General features: G+C 38.1%; 1 protein-coding gene across 1 annotated transcript in view; it reads left to right on the forward strand.

Annotated features, from left to right (window-relative positions):
- LOC113103336 (angiopoietin-4-like) overlaps window positions 1-13391 on the forward strand; it is a 35541-nt gene extending 22150 nt beyond the window's left edge. The window contains exons 2-9 of the mRNA XM_026265972.1: window positions 2413-2562; window positions 5004-5125; window positions 7410-7642; window positions 9562-9674; window positions 9791-9892; window positions 10704-10870; window positions 10953-11083; window positions 12683-13391. Coding sequence (XP_026121757.1) covers window positions 2413-2562; window positions 5004-5125; window positions 7410-7642; window positions 9562-9674; window positions 9791-9892; window positions 10704-10870; window positions 10953-11083; window positions 12683-12843 — 1179 coding nt within the window. The 3' untranslated portion in view covers window positions 12844-13391. The remainder of the gene's footprint in view (window positions 1-2412; window positions 2563-5003; window positions 5126-7409; window positions 7643-9561; window positions 9675-9790; window positions 9893-10703; window positions 10871-10952; window positions 11084-12682) is intronic.
- The last annotated feature ends 503 nt before the right edge of the window (window positions 13392-13894 follow it).

The raw sequence follows: 13894 nt of genomic DNA on the forward strand, positions 1-13894 counted from the left end.
AAAAATGTATGCAATTTATTATTATTAATAATTTATTGTGTGTATAATATATATATATATATATATATATATATATATATATATATATATATATATATATATATATATATATATATATATATATATATATATATATATATATATCAAATATAATTATTATTTATTTTATTTTATTTTTTATTTTTATTTATAATTTTTTTTTGCATAAAAGGCCATCAGAAATACTTACTGGAATTTATACAGTTAAGTTTTTGAAAATGGTGTATGTGTCTGTGTGTAATAGCACTGTTGGGGAGCAACTATAGTTACATATAACTGTAACAGAATATAATACATGCTTATTTGATGCTTATTTTATTTCCTATATTTTTTTGTGATTGTGATTTTGTGGTGTCTGTGCTTTAATATTAAATTATTATAATCTTAATTTAAGTGATGAAGGATTTAGAAATGTAGAAGACTAATCAAATGTAATCAGTAACATTACTTCAATAAAGTAATTTAAATAGTTACACTACTTACATTTTAAGTCGAATAGCTTGTAATCTGCAACCTATTGCATTTCCAAAGTAACTTTCTCAACACTGCAAAATAGTTATTTATAAAAAATAATTGTTTAATCATTATAAATTAGTATCTGTCCTCATTTAACCCATACAATGTTGAATATATATTCTAGCTGCACAGAATCTGAGCTGTTAACAGAAAAGTTATAGGTTTAAACCCCAAAAGGGTTGATCCATGGACTAGAGCAAAACACTTAACCCCAGGTTGTGCCGTAAGTGTCATTTAAATCACTTTGTCAGCTAAATGACAAAATAGTAACTAGTTTTAAAACAAAACCATGATTGATTGTCATTATGAGAGGCCATCACGAAACACTTACTGGAATTTATGCTGCTATGTTTTCGAAAATGATGTAATCAGCATGAATCTTCATGAAGCAAACAACCCAATACAATCGTTCTGAAGTGATCTCTTATAAACATCTGTGGAACATGTGAATGATGATCATCTGTGTCGTGACTGCACGCAGATCGCCATGACTCAGCAGAAAAGATCTCCGAAGAGCATTACCCTCACACTGGTGGTGTTTTACAGTACATTCTAAAAGGAAACATCCCAGGAAGCTCCAGACAGTCACAATGAGATGAAACATCTGGTTTTGGTTTGCACTCGTAAAGCTGATCCAACTGAATCCAGATCAGCGTTCCCAAGCTGGACTCGTCCTATGTGATTTTAATCCAAGGCAGGAAACTTGGGTCAATTAATCGGTCAGGGCACACTGCGTCTTTAGAGAGTCAACAACAACAGTAGAAGAAAACCCAACCTTTGCATTCTTGTTTATGTTAATTAATTTGGTAAACCAACCATCATGTTTTAATTATGACTACCATACTCATAAAAGTAAAGGTTCTTGTGTGGTTCCATCAAGTACTTCCTTCCATTCCAAATAAGGATCTTTAGATTTTGAAAATGTTGTTCACACAAAGAAATAAATGGTTCTTTAAAGAACTGTGCACTGAAAGGTTCTCTGAGGAACCAAAAATGGTTCTTCTATTGCATCACCTTTGGAACTTCTTTTTGGAACTGTTTTGAAAAACATTCATGTCAGGGCACTGAGTGCACTTTGGAGTGATTGATATTGTAATATCACTTTTATAAATGTCTAACACACATCTCTCTGCATCAAAAAGTGTTTTCATTCTCCATGTAAGTTCTGACAGACCACATCAAGCGCATTGATTTCCCCCAGGGTTTAACGTGTTTATTTCCATTGTGATAAACTTATCCTTCATTAGTCCTTCTCTCAGGGTCCATGCGGTCTTGGTGATTCTATATTTATTTTTGCAGAGCTCAGAGTCTTTTGGGACTGAGAGGGTCACTATACCTCACCTTTGCCTGGCACTGGATCTTCTCCCAGTGGATTTAAAACCCGCTGGCTAGGGAAAAAACAGTGGGTTTGATCAACTTTCCAGCTTTTGAGTCCACACTGTTGAGTGCTTCGCAGAAGGGAGCAATGAGGACACATCACAGCTGCAAGAAGGGGCCCTCGTAAACACCCTTCTGAATCTTGAAATGACAAATGGGAATTCTAAACCAACCATCATGTTTTAATTATGACTATCATACAATTTTAAAAATAAAGGTTCTTAAGGGTTCAATGGAGAAGCTTTAACATCCATGGAACCTTTCCATTCCCCAAATGGAAAAAAAAGGTTCTTTAGATTTAAATTGTTCTTCCAACTATGAAAAAATGGTTCTTTTACGAATGTTTTACTGAAAGGTTCTTTGTGAAACCAAAAATGGTTTGTCTACTGTATATGGTATTGCTGCAAAAATGGGTAAACCCAACATATGTGCAATATTCAATATTATCTGAGACCACAGTTCTCTTTCTTTGCTCAACAGTTAGAAAACTACATCCATCAAAAGACAGGGATGGTGCATTTTCAAGCTGATGCAGTTCATAACCAGGCGGCCACTATGTTGGAGATTGGCACCAACCTGCTCACCCAGACTGCAGAGCAAACCAGGAAACTCAATGTGGTTGAAGCCAAGGTAATCTCATTTCACATTATAGAAATGCATGAATGCGTACATCATAATTTTTTATTAAATATGAGATTAAGCAGCACAGCTGTTTTCATTGATAAGAATAAGAAGCTTTTTCTGAGCTGCATATTAAAGTCATTTCTAAAGTTGATTTCTAAACACCGAAGTTATATATAATCATATTAGTTTTTTTTTCTACATATAGGCTATGTATACCGTATTTGGGGCACAAAAACCACACTGAAAATCTAAATTCAAAATGATTTTAAACCTGGAAATAAACAAAATTGTTTAAAGCTTCAAAATGTAAAACAGATAACGTTGGACACAGCTGCCATGAGCCCTAACAGTCTCTGAAACTGCTTCACAGTGAGTGACTGGCCTTCTCTGACTCTCTTGACTGATGTGAGGATCGACTCGATCCGAGCAGGAGACATATGGCCTGCATCGTGGTCGAATCCCATACTACGCCTAGATAGGTGATTCTCTAAACTGGAGAAAGTACACTCTTCTTGGCATTCAGTCTCAAACCCAGCTCCCCCATATGGGCGAGAACGACACCTCGATGTCGACCCGCCATCTGCTCTGATTGAGCTAGAATTAACCAATCGTCGATATAATTTAGAATCCGGATGCCCTGCATACGGAGGGGTACCAGAGCTGCATCCACACATTTCGTGAACGTGCAGGGTGAGAGTGCAAGGCCGAATGAAAGTACTCGATATTGATAAGCTTTGCCCCCGAAAGCGGACCTCAGAAACTTCCTGTGTTGTGGAAGGATGGATATGTGGAAGTATGCGTCTTTGAGATCTATCGTGACAAACCAGTCCTCGGATCTGATTTGAGCTACAACCTGTTTGACAGTAAGCATTTTGAACTTCAGTGACATAACTGAGAGGTTTAACTGATGTAGGTCTAAGATCGGACGCAACCCCCAATCCTTCTTTGGAACTATGCAATATCGTCGGACTTGATCCCCTCTCCCTCGTCTACGTCCCTCAGCAGGTCGGCCTGATATGCTTGAAGGACGGCCATGGTGTGAAGGCACGCCCCTGCCTGACCTGCTGCCACATAGCCCTTGCCCACTAACGCTGATGTCGTTCTTAATGCTTTTGTAGGCAAGGCCGGAGCCTTCAGAGACGACGCCGAACCGGGTGACAGATAGCCCGCAAGCGTCTGTTCAACCCGTGGCATCGCTCTGTACCCACGCTCATCGAGCCCTGTCACATTCCCATAATACTGCGAATCAGGGCCGAAGAGACGGGTGGAATATGGGTGTTTCCACGACCTCGCTATTTCGTTGTGGAGGTCGGGAAAAAAGGGAAGGCTCCGGGCTGGAGGTGATTGTCTGGGCCTGAGATGCCGCTCATCGAGTTTACTTCTCTGCGGTTCATGTTTTTTCTCTGGGGGCCAGTCTATATTTAACTTCTCGACTGCGCGAGTAACCACCTCCAGCAGCTCCTCATACTGGGGCGAAAGGGGTGGCGAATCCCTACCAACTGTCTCCACATCCACCTCATCAGACGAAGAGAGGTGGAGTGTCGACCCCTCGCCCTGGGGGGAAGAAACCGACGAGCGTCCTTCCGATCCCAGGGTTTGGGCGCCGGATCTAGCAGATGAGGAAGGAGATAAGGACTGGCCCGTCTCCATTCCCTCTGCCAGATCCACCTGCGAACCCCACGAGTGCAGCAGCCGCTCTGCCTCAGTAGAAGTGGGGCCAGAGCCGCAGGGAACGCTGGCAAAGGCTCCCTCCTCGAAGAGAGCCCTCCGGGATCGAAGCGTCCGCATTGGCAATCGTTCACAATCGTCCCTCGAGAGCCGACTCAGCGTGCTTCGACCCCAGGCAAACCACGCATAAATCATGTGTGTCTCCAGCCGTGATGTAGCGCTGGCATGGAGGAACACACAGAGTTTATAGTGCGATTTGGTTCGCCCTTCAAATGTCTGGTCTTCGCTTTAGACTTAGGCATCTTAGTCTAATAATACTGGACAGACAACAGTAAATAAGACTTACAAGACAGACTTATGAACATGCACACACAGAACGCTTGCTGAAAGACGTGAAGCTGAGGCCAGCTGTGTGGCACGTGCCTTTATAGCTTTCTGGTCGCTACGTCACCCCGTCCGTGACGTCACGCTCTTCCATTGAACTGATTGCACACGATATTCAGAGTTGTTCTTGCCAAAGGCGTTCCCCAAAAGCGCTTGACGCAGCTCGAGTTCCCGAAGAGGAACATCATGTCATGTTTGCAGCTGCTTTAGTTGTCGTTAAACCAAAATTAAACATCCGTATCCATGTTTTTATTCAAAATGTTGTGCTTATTGTAATTGTACATTTTAAAGTAAATAAAACATTCTATAAAACTGTAACATCTCATGTATAAAATCATATAGATTATATTTTTTTGTAATTTCTCATTCTTCATTTCACTGTGTTCCACTTGTAGGTTATGAACCAGACATCAAGAATTGCTATTCAGTTATTAGAGAATTCACTATCAACAAACAAACTGGAGAAGGAACTCTTAACACAGATTTCAGAAATCTCCAAACTTCGAGACAAGAACAGGTAAGACTTATTAATTTAATGTTTATTTCTTAAATTTATTTCTGTTTCAAATACAGTCCAGTGTTTTGAAATGTATTTTCTATGTTAACATTGGCAGAAAATGCTTGTCATTGAAAGCACTGGGATTAATTTCATCTTCTACATTCATTTTACAGCTCTACACTTATAATGTTTGTCAACAATTCCCTTATTTTTTGTCCATTTTATTTCCCCTAAAATATTGTATGAGAAACATCAGACAAAATTATGCTTGAGTGAGTCATAACTGAGGACTGCATTATTTAATTGTGCTCATTACAACCGCCGAGCAATAAGATCTGAGTCATTTTTAAGGGTCAGATTGCATCTGCATCTGCATGTTCGCACAGTGTACAGCAACTTTTGTCTCTCTTGTCATTCTCAAAGCGATATTTTCCCATACCCGGCGAGACGGAGAACACAGCAGGGGTAAAGGCTTTGTAAAGGGAAATAATCAGCAACTTAATTGATTGTTTATAATGTTTAATAACTACGGAGTAAGCACAGCACACAAAGCAGACCCCAGGCAAGTTTCCTTTGCACACTTACAAAGCCGGACAAAGGGTTTCCCAGAAAGCTTTGTACTTGGCTCTCGCTAGATTAAACAGATAACGCTTGTTGTCATTCAACTTTGACGACCAATTGAACTGTGTTGCTAGCAATGTTTTGGTAGCTGCATGGGGGCATCAGACATAATTATAATGGACCGCTACGTTTCAGATGATTCAGTATTTCATATTTCCCGAACGAGTGAGAACAGAGAGTTTTCGACCTTTCCAAGGCGACTTACGGCGGTACGAGCAAAAGTGTTCATAATTGCTCCCAGAATTGATGCGGGTTTAGTGAGGGTCAGCTTCATAGTATAATAGCAGCAAACAATTACTCAGCATTGTTTACACACTACAAACTCTGGCAAGGCATTTCAGCAGTCCTTGCCAATCGATTGTGCGAAAACTATTTGTGTAATCAAACATATAAACATAAGCGTCGAGAACCACTGGCAACCAAAGCATGTTTAATGTCTATCTACTGTAATTTAACAAAGTAAGCATCCAGTTACATGGCTCACTGGAGTTTTGATTTGCTTTCCAGTTATTTTCGGCTTCAAACCCTCGGGTAGTGTTATTTTTCAGTGCTCACACACACTTGCTCACTAAATCACACACAGATTGAAGCCGACAGTTCTTTAGAAACTTGTTTTTGTAGCAGTGGCTCATTGTTGAGTGATTCCGTGCTATCTCCCCTGATCCTGACACTAAATCATGAACCTATAGTGCTGATGGAAATACTGTATCTCCTTTTCCTAAAGGCCCAGAGTTTCACATGACACAGCAAGCCACTAGACAGTAGCTAGCAACAGCTAGAGTAACAATCTAATGTTAATTGGTAATTTCAAGATGATACAATATATGCTGATATATAATGCTTATATTGATGGCAGTTTATGTAAGCTGTGTTGTGTGCTCAAAAAGTTGTTGTTACATTTGAAACAAAACAAAAAAAATAACTATGAATTTATTTATTTTTTTAAATAAAATGTTTTATGCATTTTGGCTGTTCACTTACATGACTATGGGGTTTTGGAAGTCTGAAAACTATGACAAAACAAATGTGTGAAAAAACAGTCCAGTGTTCAGTCTAAAGTTATTTGCACATGCGTCTAGTGTGCAAAGTGTGCAAAGTGACATTGCCAACTACTGGCCTGGCATGTTTTTACCACGACTAAATCATTAAATGTCTGCAAAAAATACAACAAATTCTAATTCTGCAATCGTTGACTTACATTTACCCTCAATTACATTTGAAAATGTATAGGGTATTTTATCTTCTAGGGCGTTCTGGCTTTGTGTTTTGAGTGGTTGTTAGGGAGTTCTAAGTGGTTACTAGGGTATTCTGTAGATAGAGTGTTCTGAGTACTCTAACCTGTTGCTAGGCTGTTTTGTGAAGTTGCTGATGTCTTAAAAGTAATAGCAAACTTCTACTCTTAAGAATGTCTAGTAAAAGTGGTGAGCGATTGGTTTAGAGCCAAAGATTAATACTTAGGTCTAAATGTTTGATAAACTGATAAACTCCTATAGGCTGCAAAACACCATTATCCATCCTGTAAACTAAAGTCCCGAGGTAGAGCCCTAAGGTCTCCATTTAGTATTCATTCCTGCACTATCTAGGAATTTCTCAGAAACTGATGCTTTGAAAAAGTGTCTTTTTGACTTAAACTATTGGTATTAGTTTTTTAAATGAATGCATTATACATTGTTTCCACCAGTTATTTGGAGAGTAAAGTCTTAGTCCTGGAGTCGAAGCAGAGGACGGAGCTGGAGGACATGAGGGAGGAGAAAGAGCGACTGCAGGACCTGGTAAAGAGACAGACAGCAGCCATTACAGCTCTGGAGAGACAGCTGAGAGTGGCCAGCACCAACAACTCAGTCCTGCAGAGACAACATCAGCAGCTCATGAAGTCTGTGCACACACTTATTGGCATGGTGTCTTCAGGGACAGGTAAAAATGCACACCTTCAAAGGACATGTTCACCAAAAATAATTAAGTTTGCTAAAAATGTACTCATCCTCAGGTCATCCAAGATGTAGATGAGTTTGTTTCTTTATCAGAACAGATTTGGAGAAATGTTGCATTGCATGACTTGCTCAGCAATGGATGGTCTGCAGTGAATGGGTGCCGTAAGAAGAGTCCAAACAACAGATAAAAACAATAATCCACAAGCATCCATACCACTCCAGTCCATTAGTTAACATCTTATGAAGTGAAAAGCTGCAAGTTTGTAAGAAACAAATCCATCAAGTGTTTTAACTTGAAGTCATTCGTTCTGGCCAAAATACTGTCCAGAATCCATAATAATGCTTCCTCCATCCTCTGTGTCCTCTCACATCAAAATCCTTCTGGACTGTTATCACTTGTATCCAGTCCTTGATCTGTGCAGGAGATTGTCTATCAAGCCATAGAAGTGCATTATGTTGGCATGTTTCACTTCATATTCTCATAGTCATATTCTGAAAGCTAAAATGCATTTTGAATGCCATTTCATGTTGATTCGATTAGATTTGTCGCATCGCTACAGACTTTCACTATCTGAGAGGTTAGAAAAATGACTCAGTACCCAGTTAGAGTACAAAGTAAGGTTACACGTCTGAAAATGACAGACATGTCTGATTCTTGGGCTTACCACAGCTTTTAAATCTGGTGGCAGATTCTTAACATGACCTGAAGGATCTGGTTAATTAACCGTGACACTAATGATAAATCGAGCAGCCGTGATTCATGGAGAGAGAGGGGATAAGCTCTCGCTAGTGAAGTCTTTGGCAGCATGCTCCCATGTCTTGGATGAAGTTCAATGCGTCACAACATGCACTGATAAGCTAAATCTAGACTGCAGCATTTAATGCGGACAGAAGACATTTCAGTTTATAAATGTCTGCACAGAGGTTCAGTCGAAGAACTAAATGTACCAAATTTTCTAAATAAACTCTCTCTCAGATGCTTGACAAACAAACACATTGTGTTGAATGTTTAAATGACTCATCCCAAAACTAGGCCACTATGGGCCTGAAAATGTGAGGTCATGTAATTATTATAAATCTTGTTCTTTTGACAACAGTAACCACATCGTTTGGTTTCATCACATTGTGTGGCAAATCCACAATGCAACTTTATGATTCAGCACAAAAAACGTGCATGTATTAGTTTTATTTTAGTATTATTGAGATACTATTACAGTTTATATAGTGTGTCTTCTGTTTTGTTTACAATTTAAGTGTTTTGTCATGCCTTTTTAAATTATTATATTCATTAAATTTTGAACAAAAATGTTTATACATTTTTGTTTTAGTTGTCTTGGCAACTAGCACAAATAAGTCATTTTAAAAATATTTAATAAAAAAAAAAATTCACTTAAAGTTAATTTTATTTTCAAGTAAAAAATACAAATATGGTTTTAGTTTTTTATGCCAATGAGGTCAATTGCAATTCAAATCAGTGTTATTTTAGTATAATTAATATGCTATCATAGTATCTATTATTTTGATTCAATATTATATTTCAATTTTTCCAAGTAATTTTGTTATTTTTGTCACTTTTATGTTTTTTTTTTTAATGTCTGTTCTATGTCTATTTCAGTTTTAGTTATTCTATTTGCCAATTAGCTAGAATAAAATAATATTTTATTTTTTCAGTTAATGTTCTTTGGTATTTTTAGCTTATAAACAACACTGAAAACAGCTTCATGGAACACAGCAGTTTATTATAATAAATAATATAGAGTCTGGATTCACATATGAGTACAAACAGAGTACTTACTGTATGTTAACGGCTGTGTCAAAGCAGTGTTTTATTGGCTGATTGTCTTTCTTACCTTCGCTTCAAATCAATTCTGATCCCCAGAGCCTCTGTGTTTTCCCTTAAAGGCTTCTCATCAAATGAGCAGCGTTTCAGAGACTGTGCCGAGGCCTATAAATCCGGTCACAACACCAGCGGAGTCTACCACATTTACATCGGAGACACGACCGAGCCAACCAAGGTGTGGGATGCGTTCATCCACAAGTATGAGGAATCAGTGTGATGTATCTCGGCTGTGACATACAGAACGAGGAATGTAAGAGAGTGAGCCTGAGATGTTACATATGCTTCTGACAGGTCTTTTGTGATATGGTGACAAGCGGAGGTGGCTGGACGGTGTTCCAGCGCAGGGCCAATGGAAGTGTGAGCTTCCAGAAAAGCTGGAAAGACTATAAACTGGTGAGTGGACATAGACGTTAAAAGTCTGCATAACATTACAGCTGACTGTGCAGGACTTCCTCGCATCACTTCAGTGTACAGACGAACAGAACTTGTTACATTTGTAGAAATTTATGAAAATCCCTATTGATTGTGTTGAAAGAAAAGGGTAACATTTAAGAAATGGTTTTCTGCATGTGCTGGGAAGACGTGATAAAAAGTTTGGCATTATTCCGATGACATAGATTAAAAAATCAGCCAAAACAGGATGAAGCACGGTGGCTAAAATTGTAAGTGACAGATTGGCGTCATTGGTAGTAGCTGAACTGTTTGGTACATTCTGTATTTAATAGCTGATATTTTAAGTGCTTAAATATGCTGAAATGGATCGAAAACTGGCACGTCTGTGAAACTGCAGCAGTGAAAATCAATACAGCAATTTTCTACATTTTGTTAATCTTGCCAAATGTCATTGTGAGCCTTTCTTTCTATAAAGAGCTGGGAAATAAAAGACGATGTACCTATTTAATTCAAGGAAACAAAACAGCTGTTTTGTGTCTAATGCTGTGTTTCATTTAAAGTTGGAAATGTGATATTCCTGTGTTGTCCAGTAATAAGAAGATAAAGGAGATGATCATATGACTTGCTTGCACAAGGAACTTTGACTCACTGATGCATTAAAGTGTGTATAAGTAACTACTGTATGCAACCTTATGTTTGAAGTTTCAACCTCAAGTGCCGCTTTATTGCTTTCCCAAATAGGAAGCTTGAAATCTGACTTTACAAGATGAATGGAACGCAGCATTGCTTTCATTATATGTTGTTCTCACAGGGATTTGGCGATCCTAGTGGAGAGCACTGGCTGGGTAATGAAGCTGTTCACCTGATCACCAGTCAAGCCCAGTACTCCCTCCGAGTGGAACTTAAGGACTGGGAAGCCAATGGCGCATATGCTCTGTATGACAAATTCCAGCTGGCCGGGGAAAAACAGCAGTACAGGTATCATCACCAAAACTTTTTTGTTAAAGACAATTTGTTAATATCCAGCAATATGTCTATCATCATCTTTCTCTTTCTCCAGACTTTTGCTAGGGAGCTATAGTGGAACAGCAGGACAGCAAAGTAGTTTAGCATCAAACGACACAGGCTTCAGCACCCGGGACGCTGACAACGACAAGTGTGTTTGCAAGTGTGCCCTTTTGATGACCGGAGGTAAGCTACTGCGAATATTCATATCATATCATATCAGCCAATACAGCTTTCAAAGCAGCTTCACAGTAATAACTTTTTTTCAAATATGAGATCATAAAGCAGCTCTGGAGAAGACAATAGTGTCATCATTCAGGTCAAGTCAGTTCAGTACTGATTCAGTTCAATTCAGTTCAGTTCAGTGACAAATGTTGTCAAACAGTATCAAGGTCACAAAATTAATCAATTAATTCACTGATTTAATTCAGCTATAAAGCAGTTCCACAGAAGACAATAGAATCAGAAAGTGTTGTTCTCATCTGATAGTGTCAGTCCAGTCAAATAGATGATATTACTGAATATAACTTAGAGAATATTCAAAATTATTGCAATAATGTAGCAAAATGTTGCTGTTCACACAGGTATCAAATGTCCGTCAGTTAAGTTTCTTTTTGCATCTTTAATTTTCATTATTTCTATTTGACAAAAACATGGACAAGGACTTAAAAACAGTCTTGTCACATCCTTGATCTTTTGGCATAAAATACTTGTTACGTAAAGACTAATCTGATTGTAGATAGGCACTCACCAGTGCTTATTGAATGCAAGCCATCTACATTCATAACCTCTAAGTCACATTTCTTCACTTGTAGCCTGGATGTGAAGCCGAAACGGTCATGCAAAATCCCTCTGATCCTCTTCTAATCGAAGAAAACGCAAGCCCATCGTAGAATTATGTAAAACACGTCCAGAGTTCAGACGCATGTTCAACGCCCGCTATGCAAACAATTTACTCTATGGCTGCACTCGCCTGCAGATCCCACACCTCTGGGGTCCAAGATAAACAGCTTTTAATAGCATGCATTGCGATTGGTTTTGAAAGTTGTTGGAGTTAATTACCGTCGAACCGGCTGGAGACCTTTGAGTGCCCTTTATGTTTGCATTTCAAATGGTAATCAAAAGATGGAAAGGTGGATCCATCTGTGCGGCCTGTCCAAACTAAACATGAGTTAAGGGAGGTGATACTGATTTAATCAGGGTTAGAGAGACGGTGTCCTCTCTGAAGAGTGAAAGTCTGGTTTTTATTGAAGAATTAGTTTGCTTTGACAGGTCTTGCTGAGACATCGACCGCACAGTGGGAATAACATACCCTTTAAAACACTGACGGACTGTAGAGAGAAAAATAAAAGACAAAATATAGATGAGAAAGAAGGATCAAGGGCTTTGATTGTTTTGAGGAGATCCTGCCATCATTTGCTCTCCCTCATGTCATTCCAAAACCAGTATGACTTTCTTTATTTTGTGGAATGCAAGATAAAATATTTTGCATAATCTTTTTTTTTTTCTTGTTCTGCAATGAAAGCATGTAAGAACTAGAGTCTTTCAAGCTCCAAAAAGGACAAAAAGCATCATAAAAGTAGTATAAGCAAAACAATTATACACTTTATAATCACTTAATACCAAATAGTTTCCATAAATAAATAAAACATCTTATCTATCTTATCTTGTAATAGTTGTTTTATTTAACAAATGATCCTGATCCAAGTCCAAAGTAAACACCTTTGAGTTTATAAAGCTGTTTCAAGTATTTACCGCAGTCTCTTTTATTTGTCGTTCTTTCAGGCTGGTGGTTTGATGCTTGCGGTCTGTCCAATCTCAATGGAATCTACTACACCGTGGGTGACAACTTCCGCAAACTCAATGGCATTAGGTGGCATCACTTCCGAGGACCCAGCTATTCGCTCCAGTACACTTCCATGATGATCCGTCCAGCTGATTTCTGATTTCTGATTCCGCAAGCTTGTCACACTGACAATGACAGGACTTGAAAGTGTTCGCTTTGGACATTAAAGCAACAAGGTGGAGACAAATAACGATATAATTTAATGGATGGACGGTGATGTTTTTACTGCAAATCCGAGAGCTGGAGTGGAGAAAAGTGATCAGACTGAAAAATCATTACTATTCCACAATTTTCTTTTTTACACATGCAAACACGCTTCTGCTTCACATTTACTCTTGTCTGAATTCATGTGTGGCTTGTAACCTGAAACACTCGCAGTGATGGTGACAGAATGTGGGTCATCGATGAGGCATGATGTAATTCCAAAGAAAAACCGTTTGACCTTAATGAGTCTGGAACTGTACTAGATGTTCCAGATGAATAACCTTAATTTCAAAGAGGTTGTATTCTATTTTGTAAAAGATAATAGCTGTTAGCGAGGCAGCTGACTAGTTACACTACCAATCAAAAACTTGAGCTTGGTAAGATTTTTGTATGTTTTTGAAAGAAGTCTCTTATGGTCACCAAGTCTGCATTTATTTGATCAAAAATACAGTAAAACAGATTTATTTGCAAAATATTGTTATAATTTAAAATAACTGTTAAAATATACTGTTTTTGTATGAATTTTCAGCATTACTTCAGTTTTCAGTGTCATATGATCCTTCAGAAATCATTGTAATATACTGAATTGCTGCTCAAGAAACAATTCTCAATATTATCAATGCTGAAAATTGTTGTGCTGCTTAACATTTTTGGGGAAATCGGATACATTTTTCCTTTCAGGATTCTTTCATAAACAGAAAAATCAAAAGCATTTATTTAAAATAGAAAAATATTTTATAGCATTGTAAATGTCTTTTCAGTCTCTTTTAATCAATGTAATGCATCCTCGTTAAATAAAATTGTACATTTCTTAAAAAAAAAAAAAAATCTTACTGACCGCAAACTTTTAAATGGTAGTATGTATCTTAGCAAGTCAGCAGGTGCGACTGACACATTACATACTTACATGTATATTTTTAATAACTGGATATTTTTTATATTTTGCA

This window comes from Carassius auratus, chromosome 6 (genome assembly GCF_003368295.1).
Source record: "Carassius auratus strain Wakin chromosome 6, ASM336829v1, whole genome shotgun sequence".
NCBI classification, from domain to species: Eukaryota; Metazoa; Chordata; class Actinopteri; order Cypriniformes; family Cyprinidae; genus Carassius; species Carassius auratus.